A 23,909-nucleotide genomic window follows, 5' to 3' on the forward strand; every position below is an offset into this window, starting at 1 on the left:
GTGGTGGACAAAACAGATTGGGGGCAGGAAAGCAGGAACCCTAAAAAAGTGCTTGGGAGTCAGGCTGGATATCAGTTGAATGTGCATGTATACTGGAATACTAAAGAAAAATGAACAAATTCAATTCATAAATGCATATATATAAGCAATCTTGAGTGATACCAGGAAGATTGTTACGTTACCTGTATCTCCACCTCCTTTGGAATCACAGTACTGTTCTTAAGTCCACAAGACAAGATGCTCATATTTTGAAAGATTCAGGGAAGACTGACAAGAATGATTAAAGCATTGGAAGATATATCTTACAGTGAGCTCACGTCATCAGAGAACTCAATGTAATTACAAAAGAAAAGGTCAAAGAAATTACTGGTGCCAATCTAGAAGTACAAGGAAACAGAATTTTGGTGATAGCTTGTAAACACAGTATACAAAAGGTATTACAAATTTCAGGGACTTGAAACTGGAAAGTAGTACTTATACTGGATTTAAACTATACTCATTTTTTAATGGTAAGGATGATTAACAAAACGTACCCATGCTGTGATGGACTGTCTGCTACTGGATATTTTACAATCAGGTGTTGTTGCTTTTCTAAAAGCTACAATCAGTTTCAAACAGGAATTATTTCACAGAAGTCCTTTGGTTTATGCCATCCAGTTCATACAGAGAAGATGGTCATAATAAGCTTTTTTGACCTTATCGTTGAATTTCCTTTGGAAGACTGTTGGGTGTATAGATGCTTAGAAGTTTCTGTGCCTGACATATCCTTCTGGAATGACTCTGTTTCATGAGGTTCTGTTTCCGCGTGAGGTTCATCTTTGCCTACTGTAAACTGTAGTAAATCTCAGGGGTTTGTAGTCATGCTATTAGGTTTTGAAGCAGACAAATGTGAATTTTGTTGTTGTCATCTGGTCAATTTTAAAAACAGTCATCTACATATGTGTCCAGCCCAGGCTATATTTGAGATACTGAGTATGTGAAAATAGATCAGCACAACTGCAGAGGTGCCCATATCCAAGAATAAACCAGATTTATCACACACACCAAATACTTGCTAACAGTAATTCCAACACATCCTATATGTGAGCTGTTGCATAAAAACCAGGACAATTATTTGTGTTCCTGGCAACTGATGAAACAACATACCTCTTAGAAACCAGCTAAGTGTATACAAATTAATAAAAATTAAGAAATTTGTAGTAAATTGCATTAATAAATGTAGTATGGTACACAAGGACCCAGCAAAACCCTATAATCATGTGAGAGAGGAATGCCTTGATTAATTTTTCTTTTTGGCTGCAGAGACCTAAATTGCTAGTAAAAGCTTCCATCATTTTAGTTCTCGGACATCTCTTTCCTTTTTATATCAAAATCATAGAATCATTGAACAGCCCAGGTTGGAAGGCACCTCAAAAAATCATCTGGCCCAACCTTTTGTGGGAAAGGGAGGTATCTTGAAAACCTCCAGCAATGAGGTCTCCCCGCCCCTGGGGAGGTTGTTCCAGTGAATGATTGTTCTCACTGTAAAAAAATTCTTTCTTATATCAAGATGAAACCTCTTCCAATGTCCCCTTGTCTTCTCCATGTGGCTCCTTGTGAAGAGAGAGCTTCTGTCCTCTTTGTAGCCACTCTTTAAGTACTGGAATACTGTGATGAGGTGCCCCCTGAGCCGTCTGCAGGGAGAAGAGACCTAACTCCTTCAGTCTTTCCTCACAGGACAGGTTCTCCAGCACTTTGATCATCTCTGTCACCCTCCTTGGACCCTTTCCAGTCTGTCTGCATCTTTCTTGAATTGTGGGGACCAGAACTGGACACAGTACTCCAAGTGCAGCCTGACAAGCACTGAGTAGAGTGGAATGATCTGTCTTTGTCTCTGCTAGTAATGCCCCTGTGGATGTAGCCAGCTTGGCAGATTTTGCCAGTTTAGGGTAAATGTGTTTAGGTATGAAGTTAAGAGGATGCAGAGGGTTGTCAAACATACAGAGTTTGTCAAGGAGCTTAAGTTGAAAAGCTGAATAGTTGAGGTGGACAGAGCAATTACAGACACATGCACATAATCCCTTCACACAACTACCATAATTATACCCATTAGCACACTCAACACACTGACATAATTTAATCTAAAAACCATATTTGTTCAAGTAGACAAAATACGTAACTTCAGTTTCTATAGAAACTCAAACTTGGTAAAACTCAGTAACTTTTTTCGCCTTCATGGGGCAGTTAGGAAATTCCTCTCACCTAATGTCAGTCTTCTAAAAATTCAGCATCCGTAATAAATCCATCTTCAAATTTCCCTTATTTTCGTTTAGAAAGACAGACACCTCCACGAGAGGATACAGAATTTCTGAGTAGCTGACTGCTTTGAATTGTTCTCTGAAAAACAGAGTCTGTCCCTTACTCTGTGTGTTACGGAGCAAGCCAAGGAGGGTTAGTCTTACTCATCTAGAGTTGCATAGCTTCTGTAGACACCATGATTCTGGGTGCTTAGCACTGTTTGATCTGTGCTACGCAGTATTAAGTAATTCAGAATTTTTTTGCAGGTTTGAAAGGTGAAGCCACTACAGCTGAAGCTGAGAAAGAGGTGGCTGAAGAAGAGAAAGGTGAGGTCAAAGCAAATGAAGCAAAGGAGGAAAAGGTTATGGGAAGTGGAGAGAAGGACCCCGAAGTTACAGGAGGTGAAATAAAGCACAAAGACACCAAAAGAGAACAGGCCAAGCAGCCTGCTCTGGAAATTCTTGTTAGGCAGAGTTATCCCCAAAAGGTAAAGAACTCTCATCTGTATGCATCTGTGGCAAAGCAGACAGAACAAGAGGTGTCAAGGGTCATCACCAGTCAAGGGACTGTCATAAAATACATGATGGATGGATCTACCCAGGTATGTTTAGCAGAATTCATTTGAAAGCAGCCTCTGTGTGTGATTACCCTTGAACTTGTGCTTGTCAACCAAGAGAAGTGTCCGGTTTGTAGGAGTTAAGTAACCACTGAGTCATGCAGCATTGTCACAACTAAAATGCTCTTGGCTTTGTTCAGAATCAGAATTTAACGCACATATGGAGCTTTAATGATGAAAATTTTAGGCATGTGAAGCTTTTAGGCAACTTTGGATTGGGAATTAGGAAACTGGGATTAGGAAATAGTTGAATATGGTTTTGAGAACTACATTTCTGGATTTAAACATCTGAAGTGTGGATTAGTTGGGCTTTGGGTATTTTTGGCAACTCTAAAGTACCCATATATTTTTTTCAGTCATCTAAACAGTCATATGGGATCCAGAAAGACCTGAACTGTTCTTCAGTCCTGCAGGCACTTTGGGTATCCTAAATTTTCATCAAAAAGACTTTATATTCCGAAGTATCTTCCTTGTTTATATGTATTAAGGTTGCCCAGAATTCTGGTTCCTTTTAGGTGCTATAGCCTAGATACCAGCTTTGCAGATACTGTAATCAATCTACAAGCAACTCTCTTTTTAAAGTCTAAGGTTCTTTTTGTAGTTAACAAATGGATGAAAAGAGGAGTCATCTGTTTTGACTTAGAAACTGTAAAAAAAATTCCTTATTTCCTCAAGGTTTTTTTTCTAAGTAGACCACAATTCCTGGTACAAGTTCTTTACATTCCTTCATTAGATCTTAAACCATTTAGCCAGGATTTCTGAGAAACATCCATTTCAGAAATACGTAAAGAAGCTAGCTGCTGTATGTCTATATATTCTCAACATAGTCTCCTGACAGAAGAACATACATCTTATGTGCCTAGCGCGATTGTACCATAGTCTTCATATAAGCAGATTATATTAACTTAGTGTTTGTGACTCATCAAGAATATGTTGCATACAGATAAGCATTCAAAAAAAAAAAGAAAATATGTAATTACCTTACAGTAACTGTAACTCTTGAGATGTTTCTATATGTTGTCCATTTGTTTTCCATTTTGTACCATCTTCTCCCTAGAACATCTGTACTGTATTTGTAAATGAATTCAGGGATGATTATCCCTGCCACATAGGGAACATGCATATCAAGAGTTGAATGTAACGGACAATAGATCTCAGAAACCAGCTATAATAAGATGAATAACCATGATTTCTTTTTGTTAGCTGTCTTGGTGGCTAAAATATTAACAGCAATCCTAGATATATGGAATACCTGAATATGGATCAATGGGATGATATAGATGCATTACCACTGCTACAAAAAGAAAAAAAAGTCATCAACCTTTGACCACTTAAAAAGTCAAAGAATAGTCTTTACTGTTTACTTTTATAAAGCCTGATTGTTACTAAATAGAATCTCCATTAATTATATATGTGAACTGCAGCAACTAGCAGACCTTTCAAGATAGCTTCTTTGTTTCTTGTATTCGTTCTGAGTCTTTTACTTTTTCCCCTCCATCACCCACAATATTATAGTGACTGTTGCATTTGCAACACATTATTTTGAGACTTTCTATTGGTGTTTGAAGTTATTTTAACCTCTGGTATGTCCTTGATTACTGTAGATTCTGTTTGCTGATGGCACAGTGAGTAAGAGTCCCGATTCTGGCCCTGTCCTACCACCACCTACAATTCCAGATAACATGCAAGCAATACCAGAATTGGAGCCTTCACCTGACACCAGCACTAAGAAAGGTAACATTTACTGTGTTTTGGACAGATTTAAAGTTAGCAGATCTGATTATACTTAATAAAGAGCATATTTCTTTAGTCTGAAAATTCTGCCAGTGTGAAAATGCCATTTTATCTGTATTCAGCTGCTGCACACTGCTAATTTGTTAGCTTCCTATCAAATCATTTCTCTCCTACTCCAGATTTCATTTTCTTCTAACATGCAAGAACTCTAATAAGTAAAAGGGTGTGTAAGAACTACATCAGCAGCAGAGTGATTCAACACAAAGTATTTAAAAAGAAATCTTTGTAACTGCAGTAGTGTCGAACAGTTAGTTATGGGTTACGTAGTTTTTAGTCTTGGTATTGACAAATGCTTCTCTTGCAGAGGACTTGCTACATTTTTCTTTCTCGTTGTATTTACTCCAAGGCACCTACTATTGGTCATTATTAATTGGGTTGTATGGACTTGTGGTCTGTCCCAATAGAACCATTCTTACCTTATTTTGTTTGGCTGAGAAAGAACCAAATAAAATTTTACTTCACACCTCAGCGTGTATTCTGACATCAGTCAGTGCTCCTTAGGGCAAAAAATAATTATGACCTGTCATAATATTAACATATAATTTATTGGAAGTATGTGAATAAAAATTGCCACCAAAGAGAAAAGTCTCTCAAAAAGAGACTTTCAAGTCATCAAGTCCAGTTCTTGTTCCTAGGATATTCCGTAGGATAACTGGAAGGATGTTTGAGAACTTCCCTGACAAGCCGTCTTCTATATTTTCAATCTCAGTATCTGTGGCCAGTGTATATCCTTTATTCCACATGCTTTATTTATGAACACTTTTTCCTTCCCACCTTTCCTCTCTACTGCTTAGTCATGACAAATTTATACTGAAATGTTTCATTTATTTGGCTGCTGGTTTTTTGTGGTTTTTTTTTTGTTTGGTTGGTTGGTTTTTTTGCTAGGATGTATATGCTGTAAGCCTTTTAGACTCCTCTCTGGACTATGCTATTGTCTTTTGCATAGACTTAATCTAAGTTCCCTTTTCTTGAATATGGGAGACCAGAGCTCTCTATCACATTCTTAATAAGATCTCTCCATTAACTTTCACAATGTGATCTCAATCCCTTTTCTTCTGATCCACCATAGGATTGTATTTGCCTTTTTTGTCACTATATTTTCACACTGATGACTTGTAGTTAAGTCCATTCTGTATGGGTGATACCTCCAGGTCTTTCTTTTCTTCTACTCTTGCAAACTTGTCTGAAGCATGAATTATTTTTATTCCTTTTTGCATTAAATTTCATTGTGATAGGCTGTATTGAATTCCTGTTGCTTTAATCTTCAAGATCATGGGACAGTTTTGGATGGGTTTTTTTCCTGTAATCCATTCAGATTTTTTTCTGCATTGATAGTCTCTTCCAAAGTCATGTCATAATCAGATGTCATTTAGCATGCTGTTTACTTTTTCGGTGTCATTAATGAACACATTAAATAAGGGTACACCTTTGAGTAACAGCACTTGTAATTTTCCTCCAGCCTGATAAATAGTTCTTCTTTCAATTTGATCAAAACCAATACGCACAGAAACTCTTCATTTTATTGACTTTGTCTTTTACCTTAGAGAATACCAAGTCTGATGCAGAAAGAAAAAAGGGAAAAGGCAGTGACAGCATGTTACACCCAAACAAGGACAAGTTGTTTGAAAATACTGTGCAGGGTCTGGTTAATTCTGAGCAACCTAACGAGAACCAGGCAGGAACCTGGATAACAACAACTCCGTCAGGCATTCGAGTGGGCACTGAGGGAACGAAGAGAATGGATCTGAAGCCACTCTTAATCTATCAGGCAACTGACCCAGCTGAGGGAACGGTATTAATATTTTTGTGTTATTAATAGCAGTGTCTACTAAGCTAAGAGACAGGGCAGCCATTATATAAGTTGTAGGATTTGTTCTTTGAACATATATCCTACAGGTTGTGTTATTACATTGTTACTAATACAAAAGCTTTAGATTTTGAAAAAAAAGTGTGAATCCTTGGTCTCTGAAGTAGATAAAATTGCAGTAGTCTGGCTTCGTCGGGGTTTTAGTACATAATGCCTTGTTTTACTGTTGTTGCTGTTGCAAGTATCACAGAGCTAATATAAATGAGTATTCCTTCATTCTTTCAGGTTATGATTGTACGAGATGATGAAGTGATAATTGTTGAGAAGCTGGATGGCAGCAGAGTAGTAGATCATGCTGATGGAACTAGGATCACAACTTTTTATCAAAACTGTAAAGTATTTGTACCAGAGGGTAGTGAGAAAACAGGTAAAATCAGAAGGGCAGCACTTATCTCTGCTATATCTTGTGAAGCAGATAATTGTCAAAATTATTAAAGAAGGCTCATACCAATAGCCTAGATAACAAATCTACAACTGCAGCCTAAGCTTAGTTTGTCTGCTCAGTCTTTTTTTCACCAGTATTCAGTGCAAAAACTACATTGTAGCAAACAAGCAAATTTTCTTCCTTTCATGTGTGTACTTAGCTGACACACCTTCACCATGAGACCACAGTGCCTGAGTTCTAATATGTTCGTTGCCTGCTCTCCACCTACCCCGATACAATAAGCAAGCTCATTTGAGTCTTAACTGAATAGGCATATAAGGACCTCATATTCCCCACAGAGGCCAGGGACTCACCAACCTCAGAGGGATTCAAAATTTGATTGAATATGGCTGTGGAAAATGCCACAACTAGTACAAGCAGAACTACATTTGCCTGAAATAAATGGGGCTAATAGTTACTCTTTATACTTAGTTCAGTTGCTGGATAAATGCTATAATTAACATGAGGGTGTCAGGACTGTTGTGTTCACAGTAGAAAGTTCTGGTTGTGGAACATCTCCTTGTGGGATTTTAAAAATCAAGACAATGACCTTGAACTGGTCTGTCTATAAAATGGGAACACAATGGCCAGGTTAACATACCAATTTAATTTGTTTTACCTGTGTTCTGCTGCTGAAAAGGAATTTCTTCACATCTTAGATCTTGTATCACAGGCATAAAAAATTTTAGTGGTCCAACTTGTATGTTACAAATATCCAGATTGTTACAGTTAGTACTTTACTTGATAGGATAGAGAGTATTCTCCTAACCACACCAGCCACAAATGGCTACAGACATTTTTTGCTATTGGATTTTCCTATATTCAGTGAACAGTCCAAAAATTTAAAGATTGCTTATTGTTTACCTAACATAAGATTATGTGATAAGGGATCTTATGAAGTCTGAGAGTCTTTTACTGGGGAGACAAAGGTCCAGCCTTATGAGAGAAAAGGCAAATTGAATCCTAAGACTTTTCCATAGTTCATGTGCTCCTGTCTAGTTGTTCTGTATTGATTCTTAGATGAACCCTTGGAAGCCATCACAAGGAAGGTGAAATGTGTGCAAGTAGAGAATCCTGAATTTGCTACTGTTATAACAAATTGTGAGGACGGTACCTGTTGTACCATCTTTGGAGATGGGACATCTATTATAGCAAAGCCACAAGGAACATATCAGGTGGGAATAATTTTTAGTTTATGGCAGTGAAATGTATCTTTTATGTTCCAAGTTCCCTGCGTCTCTGACTGTTTTAACTCCCTTCTCTATAGCCTTCACAAATCCTATGACTCCACCAATTTTACACTCTGCTGATATTTAGAGGTCCCAGTCAATTGGAAGCTTGCAAATGTCCCAATTTTCAAGAAGGGTAAGAAGGAAGACCCTGGTGATTAGAGGTCTGTCAGTCTCACTTCAGTGCCTGATAAAATTATGGAGAAGGTTATTCTGGAAGTTATTGGAAAACACTTGAGAGACAATACAGTCATTGGTCATAGCCAGCTTTTGAGGGGAATGTCCTGCTTGACTAACTTAATTTCCACTTATGACAATGTAACATATCTAGTTGACCCAGGAAAGCCAGTAGGGTGTTTTTTTTTCATTTTAGCAAAGCTTTTGATACTTTCTCTCACAGTATCCTTCTGGACAAAGTGTCCAGCACACAGCCAGACAAATCCATAATATATTGGCTGAGCAATTGGCTGACGGGTCAGGCTCAAAGAGTTATAGTAAATGATGTAATATCAGGCTGGCAGCCCGTCACCAGTGGGATTGCCCAGGGCTCAATTCTGGGGCCAGTGCTCTTTAATGGTTTTATAAATTATCTGAACATCGGAATCAAATGTACATTAAGTAAGTTTGACGATGACACTAAACTAAGAGGAGCTCTGGACTCCCTCTCAAGGGTAGAGAGGCTAACATCAGCCAAAATCCTGGACCTCATCTTCCTTCTTTCTCTCTCTCCAGTCCCTCAAAACTGGATGATTCAGTAGTAAAGGTCTGAGAACTCTCCACTTGATTTGCATCTGTTCTTCATTTTCATGGTACCTCTAAAATGAAGATTTCACCTTTCAGGACTGAACCTCTTCCCTTTTTACTGTGATAGGTTTTGCCCATTAAGACAGGCTCTCTTTTCATTGATGAAGATTGCTCAGCAGTTTATACCCATGAAGTTAACGATTTCATCAGCAAGAAAGAGGAGAAACAAGCAGGGAGATATATTATGAAACACACTTCCAGCACTATTTGTGAGATGATGGATCCTAATGGAAATCTTTTCAAGGTAAAATACATGGAAGGAAACAAGTTTCTGTATTTTAAGTAATTTTACCTTATAAATGTCTCTCAAAATCAGCTTGTAGCCTTGTAGTACTGATTCTTAAAGTAGTCTAGCTATATATATTTGTGTGTATCTGTGTGTGTAAGTGTATGTACATAGGTACATATATACCTCATAGAGGTACATCAGCACCTGTCTGAGTGTACAATTATCTGGCTTTACTAGTAAGGGAGTATTTTTGTGTGAAGTTTGCCTATTGATGCCTGCAGATATATATTTTGAAGATGGAATGTAAAAATGGGTGGCCCCATTTGACAACAAACAGTCCTTGAGCATTTACTACATACCAGTGTGTGATATTAGCATTTATGATATGGCATGCCTTTCTAGAATTTTTTTTTTTGTTTTTTTCACTATCTTTTTGGTTCTCTTTGTCATTTCTTTTTCCTGTGAATTCCAGGTTGCTCAACCTGAAATGGGTTTTTTTGTCTCTTTGACTGGTCATATTACAGTTCAGCAGCAAGTTACTGTTTTAAACGTATCATGTAACTCAAATCATTTTATGTAATTTCTATTATAGGTCATGGCTGATGGCAGCACATCTGTGTGTGTTCCCAGGATTGACCCTGATGATAAGGAAGACAGAAGTTCAGCATCAGTGCTCCCAGAAGTTAACAAACCTATTGCTCATGATGAGCATGTCCCCAGGTAAACTGCACTGGATTCATAGCTTTACACTTTCTTTCTTCACTACGCTGTATTTGCACAGGGTTTGTAGATTTGTGCTTCCTTTGTTCAGTACTCTGTATTTGCACATTTGATTTTTCTTGTTCAGTCATCACAGTACTTTTTCATTTTTGTCATCTAGAAAAGATTGCAATTTGAAAGCCATTGGATTTGATTGGTATGGTGGGTTGACCTCAACTAGCTGCCAAATGCCCGTCCAGCAGCACTCTCCCTTTCCAGCAGAACAAGGGGAGAAAATAACGTGCAAAAGGTCATGGGTCAAGATAAAGACTTTCCACTTACCATCCCAGGCAAAACAGAATTAATTTGGGGAAATTTAATTTAATTTATTGCTGATTAAAATAGAGTTGGATGGTGAGAAACAAAGATGAAAACTAAACCACCTTCCCTCATCCCCTCTTTTTCTCAAACTCAACACCACTGCCTCATTCCTGACCACTCTACTTCCTCCTCATCCCAGCAGTGCAGGGCATGGGAGGTTGTGATCAGTCTGTAACAGCTCCTCTCTGCTGCTCCTTCCTCCTCACACTTTTCCCCTGCTCTATTGTGGATCCTTTCCGTGGGCTGCAGTCTTTGTGGTTAAACCTGCTTCAGCATGGGCTCTTCGTGGGCTGCAGTTCCTTCAGGAAACATCCGTCTGCACTGGCATGATTCTGTTCACAGGCTGCAGGGGAATACCTGCTCCACCGTAGTCTCCTCCAGAGGCTGCAGGGGAATCTCCGCTCTGGCATCAGAACGACCTCCTCCCCTTCCTCCTTCTCTGACCTCGGTGTCTGCAGGGCTGTTTCTCATACTTTTCCCTTCACTCATCACTGCCTGTGTGGCATTTTGCCCTTTCTTACACACACTTCCCCTGAGGTGCCATCATCTTGGCTGAGGGTCTCAGCTGTGTCCTGCAAGGGGTGTGTTGGAGCCAGCTGGGACTGTCCGTGTCCAGCACAGGGCAGCTCCTGGGCTCTTCTCATAGAGGCTACCCTGCAGACCTCTGCTGCTAAACACCTTGCCTCCTATGCCTGATAAAATCCAATCTGTGTGGCTGGCTGTGTAGGTTCTTCATCATCTACGCAGATGGTTCTGGAACTGAGCTTCTGCGGAGCAGGGATGTACATGAGTATCTTGCCAAAGTCTGTAGTGATCCCTCTACTGCTGTCTTGCAGGATCCTGTACAAGAATGCCCAGGTAGGAAAATTTTATTTTTTTTCCAAGAAACTAATAGCAGAAATAATTATAGAAGTTTCAAAACTCTTATTCGGACAGGAAATTTGAAAATATTTTACTCCATGTAGAGAGGTGCCCACACTTCCGGTAGTGAAGCATGGGCAAGAAGGAGTTCGTGGAAAGCTCTGGGAAGCAAAGAATTAACTGAATGACACTGTGAAGGGATGAGTGAACAAACAACTGGCATATCTTTATCCGCTCTCAGACATGCAAACAAAAGCGATTACCAAATGCATAGATTCTCTGTGTATTTACTGTCAAAAAGTATGGAGTGTATCACAGTCTTCGTTAATCATATAGCTCTATTTATCAATGAAGACAATGATACTCTGATGTTCACCCTGAGTCTGGCTGTTGGAAAAGATAAATAGGTGTTATTAAGAAGCTGGAAAAATACGACTGAAATAGGGGATGCCAGTAGTACATGGCACCAACCACCTCATAGTAACTATACAAAAAGTTACATCCTGAAATTATTGGTTATCACTGGAACATTAGTTGGAGATACTGTGTTTCTATAAAATACACTGTGATAGTGTATTCCTACAGGAATAGAGGACAGGTAGATCCTAAGAAAATAAACATACCTTTAAAAAGACAGGAAGGTCTTTTTACGTCAGGTTACCCTGGATATGGGAGGATGATAAGGATAGTTTGCTTCAAGTTGTAAAGTGCTAAGACATTCTTCTCAATGATTTATATGATAATAACAGGGAACGGCTTTCCTACCTACTATGCTTATCAGGTTTTGCACATTTTTAAATGCTGCTTCTACTCACAATAGTGATCAGCTCCCTGTTGTATGAAGTGAATGAAGTAATATTGTCATGGGAAAAGAAAAAGAGAAAGGCTACTGAGGGAGATGGAAAGATAGGGAAGGTGGAAAGATCAGGAAGATGGAGGAGGTACATACACAGTGAAAATCCCACTCAAGAAAACCTGCTCACAACCAGCAGTCATTCGTAATAATAGCACATCTGCTTTTCCAGACTTCATACTCTACCTTTCTTAATACTGGCTCTGTTTGCCTTGACACCAAGGCTCTACAATTTTATATCCTTGCGATGGACTACCTCAGTGGTCGTATCCATTTTGAAGGCCACCTATCGGGTAGGTAATAGTAGACTAAGTAGATTTTCGGGTTGGGTTGGAAAAAATATTTTGAAGAACATTAAAATCAATCAGAACTATAAAAAGAGATAACAAATAATCTCTAATACAATCCATCCAGTGATCAGATTGTGAAGTATAAAATACAGAATTATGCACATTCTGAATATGATGCACTTCTGAGATTAGTATTTAGTAAATATGGATCAACGGTCTGCTCTTCTTTCTTTGGGATACTCCACACACTATACAACTGAGCTGTTAGCCAAGGCTCAAAGCAAGTAGAATAGGCAGTCAGTTAAACATGGTCTGAATAATCTGAACTTGTCCAACTATTGTATAATCACGTCAGTGATCCAAGCTCATCCAACTATTCTGTAATCACCTCAGTGATCCGATATTATCTGTAGTCATGAGTATTACATTTTCACATGGAGTTTTACCACTTAATAATAAGGGGTTTTATACTTAGGTAAGTATATTTTTCTGGAGGTTTGAGACACTTTTCCATCATTTTTGGAGTTGAACTGATTCTTAGCAAAATGTGTCTTTGAACCAGGTGTTTTAAGTATTACTATCCTCCGCCCTTTGGCTGAATCCTCCCCTTGGGTCATGAAGAAAGAACCAGAGAGTATTGTTCCTCCAAATCTTCAGTCAAGTACCTCGGACACATTTTCTCCTCTTGAGGTATGATTGTTTCAAAATTGTCCTTTGCTGCTTAAGCAATAGATGTTTGTCATGGGGGCTGAGTGGGAAATGGAGCTCTAAACAATGTGGCATTGTTACGTCCAGTATGTTAAGCAGGCAAAGCAAGGGGCAGGCTGTGTCAGGGAAAATGTAGTCACCTTGGGATGCTCCTACTCTCAGTAAGGTGATATAGCAATTTTAGGGGAGTTTATCTTGCCAGATGAAGGAGTTTTAGGATAGATAAATTTTGCCCAAAGAATCTACTGACTTTATTGTCTTGATCTATGGTGCTGTAAGGAGAGCATATGCTTTTCAGTTGAGGCACACATTGCTGGTATCTACATTTAGTCAGTAATATAAGTAGCCTCTTGCTCTTTTTCCTTGGTCTTGTCTATGTTCAGAGGAAGATCGCAGATCCCTCAGTCAGAAGACATATTTGGAGGGGTCTCTGCATTGGATCCAAAGAGCGGATGTGCTTGCCAGTACCTGTGCGAAAATGTCCTAATAAACTGCAAATTCGTCAGCTATTCCAGTATGAGCCACTCAGTGATGAGTTAAGAGAAAAGCTGCAGCTTTCCCTTAAGGTAGTACAATCACATTTATTCATTATTCCAGTGAGCAACAGAGAACAGACAAGTTGGGTGACATGAATTTGTAGTATATAGCCAAGACAAAAATTCTGCTACTTTTGAAGAACAATCAGCATTTCATATGTAGACAGGTGCGCTAAGGAAAGTGTGTTTCACTCATCTCTTGTGGAACCTACTTTTCTGGGCAAATACGTGGGATTCAGTCCAGTACACGTCACAGATAGTACACTAACAAATAGTTTTCTTTCTGTCAATATTGGTGTCCATTTGCTTTTACTTTTTTGAGTGTTTGTGTGCCTTCACAAAGCCTTAAAAATTTAAGTCTATAAAGTTATACAAGAATTTCTGACACACCATAATTCTACAGTTAACTTGGTGACCAGGTCACTGGGACACACTCTAGTTTTGTTTATGTATTTGTTTTCATAAATCAGTACAGAAGATTTCCAGGTTCAAGTCTGAGTTCTGTCACTCTATCCATGTCTAGCAAATAGCCATGTAGCTTTCTGACAAAGCGTGTGTCCATCCCTCATGAGTGGCTGGTTCATAACAAGGTGCAAGCTACACCTCATATGCAAGTGTTCTGACATGGAATCTGAAATTCCTGCAGTTGATCGTAGTTCTCCGTGTTGGTATAAAATATTGATTTATTTAATTCACATTGTGAAGATGCTCTTAGAAGAGATTTGAGAGTTAAAAACTCATTGTTACTTACCAATTAGAGAATAAGAAAATACATGTGTTCCATAATTTATTCCTTTAACATATTTTGATGATAGCATTGCAGACTGAATTTGAAACTTAACAGCATATAAAATTTGTGAAGGTAGTAGCATGTTGTAGCCAGCTAGAAGGTTTGTTTGCTTTTTTTTCACACTACATTTCAAAGAATACATGCTTGCAATAGAAAAACATCAACAGCTGTTCAGCCCTGGCATGTTTGGGACATGCCAGTCTCTCAGCATTAATTTTTACCCTTTTACAGTCTATAAATCTATAAAAATGATTCTTTAATTTGCATACTGACCTCTCTAAGGCAACACTATAAAAAAAGTTCCATGCCAAAATCCCAGGGTAAGTATCTCCATTGACCAGATCTGTTGTTGGCTTTTAGAGAAAGAATGCTGTTTCTTACATTAGGAAGGAAGAATTGCAATAATTGGTGCTGAGAAAACATTTGTAATAATTGCATTAATGTGCAATGGAAGTATCGTCATTGCTCATATATCAGTATTTAATTAATGGATTTTCCCAGAAAAGAGGTATCTTAAATCTTTAGCCAAATACTCACTTTGTCAGAACTAAATCAAGATCTAAAGAAAAAGGCATTCTTCTTTTCTCCAACTCCTTTAAGGTTTAAGATGTATAAAGGAATGAAAAAGAACTGGTACTGCAAACCGCTTGCTTCTACAAACCTTGTCTATTCATAAAAGTCAGTACTACATGTAGCTTTCTAGCAGAATGGTGTGTTGGGACAACCTTCTGTAAGGACCCTTTGTTTACATCCAACACATATTCTAAAGCATAAATAAGTCTAGGAAAAGAAAAGTGTTATTTTCTGTAGCACTTAGTGTGATTCTGGCAAAGTAAAAATCTGTCTAAAAACAGAGCTTCAGATTTTTTTCTGACCCTAATTTTTCAATTATGATGTTGTAAATTTCCTTTTCTGTAATAGGAGATCAAACAGGAGGGAGATACAGGTCACAAACAATGTTTGTCAGAACACCTTTTATTCATTAAGCTGATCTTAATAATATAATTGATTATTATTAATAGCAGCTATTTACTCGACTCATTCCTTTATTCACTCACATAGTTTACTCAAACATTTGCACGCTCACTCGTACTTGCTTGGCTGTTGCAACAGTTGGGAGGCCAAACATACCTGCCTGCTGGGAAGCCAGGGGTCACGCTCACGCACCAGGGGCACGTAGATAGCTGTTGGATGTGGTCCAAGTCACACAGTTGATTGTGGATGCTCATGTGTGCTACTGGCCTGGTAGAGATTCAGCAGACTCTTGATGTCCTTAGTATATTAGTCCTTGCAGATTCAACAGTACTGCTAGTCTTCGGAGTTAGTAAGTTTTCACCTGCTACCTTCCCAGCATGTACTCCTCTCTTTGGCCTGTTGTTTTTTTTAAAAACTATTTCTCCATGCAAACTTTTAGATAACTATGTAACCCATTCCCACAAATTCACAGAAGGGGCCTTTATGACATTGAGAAGAAGCACATACATCTACTGATTCTACAAACTATTTTCTCTATGTATGTGACCCTTGCATCTACCTCTGCAAAGAAAACATCTGCATCTTTCTTGTTCTTTTTCATTGTTCCACCAGGAATATATAGACAACATTTTAAAGCAGGAAAATGAGCTGGAAGAGATGAATGTAAAAGAACCAAGAACAGAAGAGGAAAAGGAGAATGCTGCAAGTCTCCTTGACCTGGTTACAGTGAGAAAAATAAAATTTTTAACTACTTTTTCCAACAAAACCGTTTTACTGCCCTGGGAGTGTCAGCCTTAAAACACGTCGTTATTCATTAATAGAATAGGAAATGTTAGGATAACACAGTGCCAGCTCTGCTGTAGTTTTATGGTGAAGCACAGCCACACTCAGCATTCAGCTGAGTGGCACTACTGCTGTTTTGGGGAAGCAACGCTCGAAATAGTTCAAGAGTTTGGGTCTGCGGAATGATACATTCCCAAACACACAGACCAGAATTACTGAAATGTATATATCCCCCAACATTAGGATGAGAATGTTTCCAGTCTGTTGTCATTGCAGCTGGGAGACTTGTATTTCAACCACAGCCACTTCCATAGTGAGAGTTTAAACCCTGCTTTTGGGATAATCAAAAAACAATCTGGAGGAATATTTTTATTACTGGAAAATGTACTTGGCTAATTTAAACAGATAATTAGAAAAAGAAAAGAAAAGGGAGGGGAATAGGTAATGGGCGAGGTAGGTAAACGGGGAAGAGGGACTTAGGGTAGCAGTCAGGAAACAGTGAGGTCAGTGGGAGATGAACAGTAAAAAAAAAATTGGAAAAGTTTAAGTAGCAGAAGTGGGTGGAATGAATTATGACGAATAAGAGAAACACTGCTTCCATCTTATGCACAGAGTGATCAGTTTGCTCTGTTTCAGTTCTTTAAGTAATCTGTTTCCCACAGCTTCCTTTAAATTTGGTACCTTGCACGATGTGAATTCACATGCTAGATTTTTAGTAGTTATTAATCACTGTTTTATTTTTTAGCCTCATTTAGGAAATACTTTTATTTCCATTTAATCAAATAACACACATATAGTGAATTCAAACATACTGAATTAAAAAATCTGGAATTTGAAAAACAAGATGTAGCTCTGTTAGTTTAAATTTTCACTTCTGGCTTATCTATCAAGCTTTCAAAAGTGAGGGTAATCTAGCAAATTAACATCATCTTAGCCTTAGAGTCTACCTTTTAAACCATGTCTCAACATGCAAAAACATTAGGAATGAGATCTTTCCATTTTTAAATGCTGTTAATTTCATTTTCCTAGCTTTCTGGATAGATCTATAACTCCCCCCCCCGCCCCATACAAGCTTATAAAAAACCCATGTAATTCTAGAATTTGTCTCTGAACTTTTTAGCCAAGTTAGCATTTTCATTTGCTGAAACAAGCCTATTTTTTTATATTAAAAGCTTTCATATGTGTTTTTTGTTCAGTACTTTCAAGTGACATACAAGTCTTAAAAAGAGAGTAGAGAATCTACCTGTTGTGTTTTTGGCCAGATTGGCCAATCAGAATGACAGATGGCCCCTCCTTCCCTCCTCTCCAAAGAGAGGAGAGGAAGAGATAAAGAGATTTATGGGTTTAGAAAAAGAACTAAACTACTTTAATGAAAATATTAATAAATAACAAAATAATAAGAAAATATAAATAAATAAATAAATAAACAGAAGTATATAGTATATACAAAACCTTATCAAGCTCCCAGGATGATGATCACATCACCAGCAGGCACAGGGAGAAAGTCCCAGAATGGATTCGGAGATGGACGGGAGCTGGATTCCAGATCTGGCGTCAGGAATGCTCAGATCAGGATCAAAGGCAGATGAACAGACAAGGGTCCTCCTCGGACGCTGGCCATTGAAGAAGGAGCCTTGGCCCTTTGGTTCCTCAGCTTTTATACTGAGTGTGATGCAGGTGGAATGGAACACCCTGTTGGTCAGTTTTGGGTCACCTGTCCTGTCCACTCCTCCGCACAAGTGTGACCCCTCTACGCTTTTCTGCTTCCAGCCCTCCAACGGGGCAAATAACAAAGTTAGCTGACCTTGGTTGTTAGAGCAATAAGTATAAGCAAGAGCCTCTCTGCATACCATTCCTTGGTATGACCAGGTCTTATCACTCTGTGAACAGTTTCTGAACAACATGCTGTTAATTTCAGAGTTTAGTTAGTTAGAAGAGGCCCAGCTAAAAAGTAAAATTACTGAACAGAAAATTGGTTCTGTTTTACCTCAAACCAGGACACTTGCAAAAAAACCAGGAAGGAGCTCACAACTTTTATGGAAAGAGGAACACAGAGAAGTGATCTATCAGTAATTCTATCTGCCTCTATCCTCTAGGCAGACGCTTATTTGCTTTGATGAGATCCAGGTGCTGAATCTCACATGTGGCTCAATTCCAATAAATTTCTCTAGTGACTAATTATTGTTGATTGTCCCAGCTACCACAAGCACATTTCCAGGTACAGATTTCACATTGGACAACTCTTTTCTGAGCAGTAGAGTCTCACAGTGGGACCAGCTGTGACTCAGCAATCGATGTCACACTCCTCTCAAGTCTCCACTGTTTTCTCCCAGCTCTTTTACAACCTTGACTGCCTGGTCACAGGAGCTCTGGTTTCCATTTAACTGCTTCAGGGACAGCTTAAGAATTAAGGAAAAAGCTTCTTTAAGTCTCTTACCCCTCAAACACTTTACTGCAAATGAACCACAAGAGACTTCCTCAGTAATGAAGGCTACAAATTCCTGAACACATTTCCTGTTTGACTTGTTGTGACCATGAGTTTTAGGTCTGATTCAAATCCTTTTCAGAAGGATTTGAGTTTGAATAGGAACTGGATTAGTTGGTTTAATAAACTGCAACCATATGAAATATGAAGCCATCTATAAAGTAGGTCATCAAGAAGGAAACAAATACTTGTTTAGACCAGGGAAATTGTACTTCATTTCCTTTTTCACCACCTTGTGTTTCCTAACACACTGAAATACCTCCATTCCTGTAGTCACATTCTGAGGTAACAAGGTAACACTTGTTTAGGATAGAAATACTTTGAACAAGGTGCTGCTGTTGTGAGGTCTGTTTCTCACGTGCTCACAGTTATTCCTTCTTCATTGCAGTCCTTTGCTAACTGGGACAACTCATTTGAAGATCTTAGTGCTAAAGGTAAGAAAAATTGAATGTCTTTTAAAATTGTAAAATACCATATTAAATTATAAAGTACTGTTGTATTATTTTTAAAGAAGGAACATAAAGGTGAATTCATCTATGTGCTATCTACATGTTTTTGTGTCTTCTATTCTGAGTACGAGATTCACAGGTAATTAGAACTTGTTAGCATCAATAATTGACTATCTCTAAAAACCACTTCCTGCGTTTAGGCATGTGTATTTGTCATTTTTGACCCACATTTCTACACGTATGGAGTTTTCTTAGGTATAAGAACTATGACTCAGTTTTATACAAGTGTTAACATTTCAGACAAGTTTTAAAAGCAACTAGATGAGTCCTGGTTGTTCATTAAATTTGAAAATCTGATGTCAAATGATTGTGTGTTTTGGTTACATCAACCTTGCCTGAGAGAAAAGATGGAACGGTGTATTAGTTTTCCCTTACGAATTTCTGTTAAAGTTTTCATAAGATACTTCTTAACATTTATTAATGTTTTCAATAGGTACAAATGAAAATTGCTTCTTTTAAAAATCCATAAGCCTTTCCCACAGAAAAATCCACAGTATTCCATCCCATATTTTTGTGCCCTTCCTATCTTGTCAAGACTATTTCTGTTAAAAAAAAAACCCACCGCACCATGCGATGTAAATGGAAACTGCTGCAGAGCATGTACATCCAATAATACTTTTTACCTTACAGCTCACATAACTGAGCTGTATGAACAGGCAGTGGCTTCTCATCACCGGTGTTATGCAGAGAAGACAATCACTACTCAAAGAGAGGACCAACAGCAGAGGTTCAGGTAGGATAGACAAATGAGAACTGATGCAAATATAACTAACACAAAGGATGGAACGAAGCACAACAGGCAAGGCGATGTGCTTGGTACAGTGCAAGGTGTGTACTGACTGTCACTAAGGACCAGGACCCAGATCTCTAGATACACATAGCAATGTCTTACTAGCTTTTCCTATGATTACTTTTCCCCTCTGTGCCTCTCTTTCCTTACCTCAAAGATACTTTAATATTTGTTGGAAAAGTATTTTGAGGGTTTCTACAATTGAATAATGTAATAAAAATGCATATATGAGTGAAAATTTTGCTGCAAACCATACAAGTCCAAGTCAGGAGTCACCTGAGATGTTAATATAATATACTCTCATAAAGAGCATTTTCTTTCCAGGGTTATCTTGTAAATATCTTTGTGCTTATAAAACATCATGCTAGTTTTCTGATTTTAACTACTTTTTTCTTCCCTGATCATTCAGCCCGGAAGGAGTAACATCAGTGTCCACGTGGCAGAGCAGACTAGAAAAGCACAGGTAATAGTATTAGTAGGACAGAAAACTAATGATTTTAAGAACTACCTCAAGTCTGGTTTTGGAAAGACTGATACTAATTTCACCACATCTTGGGTAATGGTCCAATGCTTTGCTAGCAAATAATGGGGGGTTTTCTGCAACAGAAATGCTAAATGGATGGTTTAACTCTTTCATTTTTTCAACACTTAGCAGTGTTGCTGTTAACTTGCACTGTTTAAAACAAGGCTGAAGTCAGAAATCTTGTGTTCTTTTTTCTGACTCTGCCACCAGCATGGAAAATAATTCATATTACTATTTTCAAATATTGATTCTTTAGGTTAAGATTCAGGTATTCTACAAATCGTAGCTGATTTTTCAAATAGAAACACAGATACATGTCTTTTGAAGCTTGAGAAGCTTCAAAGCTTGTCAAGGCAAAACAGTCCCAGCTCTCTCAGCCTCTCCTCATATGAAAGATGCTCTAAGCTCTTAATAATCTTTGTGGCCCTTCTCTGGACTTAATTCTGTAAGTTCACATCTTTCACGTATCAGGGAGCCGAGAAACAGACACAGTACTCCAGATGTGGTTTCACCAGTGCTGAGTAGAGGGGAAGGTTTATCTCCCTGCCTCCCTGGACCTGCTGACAACACTCAGCTTTTATCTATACCTTTATCAATTCCATTCCTCAATGTTTTAAACATAATACTGAAAAACAGGGTGAACTCAGTTATAATGTTTATTTCTTTCTTTTCCTTACCAACAATGTTAAAACTTACTTAGGAAAGAACTTGATGAAGAAAAGAAGATCTTAATGGCAATAAGAAACAAAATAATTCCTCCATATTTTGAATCCGAATTCGGCAAGGAGTTTTTCCTGAAAAAGGTAATGTAGCTGAAAACTGGATGAGTTTGTGTTAGGCCAGGTACTTTTTGCCATGCTCCCACAAAGACAGTTGTGGATTTACATCTCAGCCCCAGTTTATCTCAAGAAACCATTACAGAGGACAGTTGTGGTAGAATTAATCTTGGGAATTATATGCCCTTTTCAAAGGAAACATATCTTGGAGATGGTGTATGTTTATTGAATACGAACTTGGTAGATTCCTTACGTAAACTTTGGCGAGAGTCTGATTCAGAGCAGAAGCTGAACCTCAAGTCTTTTCACTTACCCCTCAAAAACCTTTCTCTGCTAAGCAGAAAGGGTATTAATAAGACTAACCCTCCTGGGTTAAAGGTGGCTTTGGGAACTTTCCTGTTGTGGTCTCACAGGATAAATGCTGTAAATGCATAAAGCATACTCAAAGATGTACTTTGGAGTCTGAGGTGTACTTATGCATATCTTTTTTTATAGTTACTATATGATCATAAGATCATAGAATGGTTTAGGTTGGAAGGGACCTTGAAGATCATCTAGTTCCATCCCCCCTGCCATGGGTAGGCACACCTCCTACTGGACCAGGTTGCTCAAAGCCCCATCCAGCCTGGTCTTGGTTCTGCTTATTTGATTCCTTTGCAACCCCCTTCTTTTTTTTCCCCTTTCTTTTTTTTTTTTTTTTTTTTTTTGGTTTGTTTGGGAGAAGAGGGGTGTCCACTGTTTTTTTTTCTAAGTGTTTAGTTGGGAGACTTAAACCCTCTTTCTTTCTTTTCTGTAGCTTCCTGATGTGGAAGCACTGTCTATGGAACTTCCTCCAGTTCAAAAAAAGCAAAGTGGGAATTTCCCTCTAGAGCCGATCAAAAAACCCAGTAGAGGTAATCTGTTGTTTGGCAGCATTTTAGTACTTTCTTCGTTGTTTTATCCAGTTATCTCATTTCATATTGTGGTTAAATTTAAGGTTACGTTATCTGACTTCATGTATTCCCAGTCATTTTGACACATGAACTACTTGCACCATAACGGCTATATCTATTCTGATACATGAAACATACCCAGCAGCACTCTCTAATATTGACATAGGCTGTGTAAATTCAGTCTCCCAAAACAAGATGGCCTTTTCCCTGGCCAAAACTTGTTTATCCAAGGGTGATTTTGGGGAGACTGCTAAGCTGCACAGTCAATATCATACCAGTGTTTTAACAAGTTAACAGTATAGACTAGCATGTTCCAGTATCTGGGAATGTTCTGTTTAATCTACTAATATAAATGTAGTCTATGAGACTTCTATATTTAGTGTGTTAAGGGAGCCTTTGCAGACATCATTGAATGTGGAAGCACCATAGACTTTGGATACAAAGCTGAAGAATTGTGCTATGAATGAGAGGTGGATGGATGCAAAATCCTCAAGAAAAGCTTAAATGGAATAAACAATAGTTAGGGGTGGATGAGCAAGAACCAAGGAGGCCAAGTTTAGAAAAAGACTAGTATGACTGCAGGAAAAAAAACAGGGGGTGGAATTCTGAAACTCAGTGGTAAGAGGAGCAGCTTGGGGGCTGGGGCAAAAGTGATATGGAAGAGGAAACATACAGGCTAAGGATAGTTTGGAGGGTATAGGAGGAAAGCAGTGAATGGATGACGGGAAGCAGTGAAAGAGTAAATCATCATCTTAGGTTTGAGCTTTACAGCACTGAGAGGCATACTTCAGTTCTGTTTGAAAAGCAGCCCTGACAAGGTGCTGAAATCACATAGTGAAATTAAGTCATACGCGACAAAGAATCATTATCAGGAAAGCAGTCCTCCATGGGGCTTTATCAGACCCCCACTAATTCCCGTATTTCCTCATTTTGCAGTCACCGTATTGCAATCACCAGAAGGCCTGTATTGGTTTGTCTCTTAGCCCTTTATGGCTTATTGCTCAGTTAACCAGAGAACAAGAAATTACTAATCACAAGTTACACATTTTTGATCACTATTGCCCAGTGGTGCAAAATGCCACATGCAGAATTTACCTGGCCTTTCATGGTTATGTAGACAGCTGTCAAAGGTTGTCTAAATTAAAGTGCCAAAGACTTCGTGATTATTTTTTTCATGTGTTTATGAAAATGATAATGATCATGAAAAACACTTGTCACAGTATTCCATTATTTTCCCTTTAGCGTCTGAACGTCTCAGTACCATGAGTGATTCCTCATCTTCACCTGGCCTTCCATTGCAGGCTCATTCCAAACAAAATCAAAGTTCCAGCAGCACAGCAGGTAAATCTGCCTTCCAGAATGTAGTTTGGAGTAGGTTAATCTTCTTACAACTTTTGACAAAATATTTACAATAGAACCTTAACCCACCTAGCTCTGTTCAGCATTCTGAATACATCTGAATGCAAGACTGGCAGAAAAGGAGAGAGGTATAAAACTAACAGGAGAGATTCTCTCCTCCATCCTAGGAGACTGCTGTAACAACATGGGGATGATGGGGATGGTAGAAGTGCAGACAAAGCCAAGAAGTAATTTCTCTACTACAAAAAAGGTGCACAAGCCAATTTTCCCTGCTCATTAAGGCCTGTAACAGAAGACTCTAGAACAGAGTTTGCTGTGGTTAAATGATCTTTGTCATTTAAACACCCCTGTTCAGTTTTGCTTTCCTTGCTACTACTGTCATTCACTCTGTTTATGCATCTGCTTGTGGTGATCATCAG

General features: G+C 38.5%; 1 protein-coding gene across 1 annotated transcript in view; it reads left to right on the plus strand.

Annotated features, from left to right (window-relative positions):
• The window catches only part of SPAG17 (sperm associated antigen 17), a 105,616-nt gene that overhangs the window by 69,482 nt on the left and 12,225 nt on the right, over positions 1 to 23,909 (plus strand). Inside the window, exons 26-42 of the mRNA XM_074149430.1 lie at positions 2,544 to 2,878; positions 4,498 to 4,639; positions 6,271 to 6,479; positions 6,780 to 6,921; positions 7,999 to 8,153; positions 9,079 to 9,255; positions 9,833 to 9,960; positions 11,048 to 11,178; positions 12,887 to 13,014; positions 13,416 to 13,598; positions 15,946 to 16,059; positions 18,990 to 19,035; positions 19,741 to 19,843; positions 20,310 to 20,363; positions 21,124 to 21,226; positions 21,996 to 22,092; positions 23,374 to 23,472. Coding sequence (XP_074005531.1) covers positions 2,544 to 2,878; positions 4,498 to 4,639; positions 6,271 to 6,479; positions 6,780 to 6,921; positions 7,999 to 8,153; positions 9,079 to 9,255; positions 9,833 to 9,960; positions 11,048 to 11,178; positions 12,887 to 13,014; positions 13,416 to 13,598; positions 15,946 to 16,059; positions 18,990 to 19,035; positions 19,741 to 19,843; positions 20,310 to 20,363; positions 21,124 to 21,226; positions 21,996 to 22,092; positions 23,374 to 23,472 — 2,346 coding nt within the window. The remainder of the gene's footprint in view (positions 1 to 2,543; positions 2,879 to 4,497; positions 4,640 to 6,270; positions 6,480 to 6,779; positions 6,922 to 7,998; positions 8,154 to 9,078; positions 9,256 to 9,832; positions 9,961 to 11,047; positions 11,179 to 12,886; positions 13,015 to 13,415; positions 13,599 to 15,945; positions 16,060 to 18,989; positions 19,036 to 19,740; positions 19,844 to 20,309; positions 20,364 to 21,123; positions 21,227 to 21,995; positions 22,093 to 23,373; positions 23,473 to 23,909) is intronic.

This window comes from Numenius arquata, chromosome 1 (assembly GCF_964106895.1).
Source record: "Numenius arquata chromosome 1, bNumArq3.hap1.1, whole genome shotgun sequence".
Lineage (NCBI taxonomy): Eukaryota > Metazoa > Chordata > Aves > Charadriiformes > Scolopacidae > Numenius > Numenius arquata.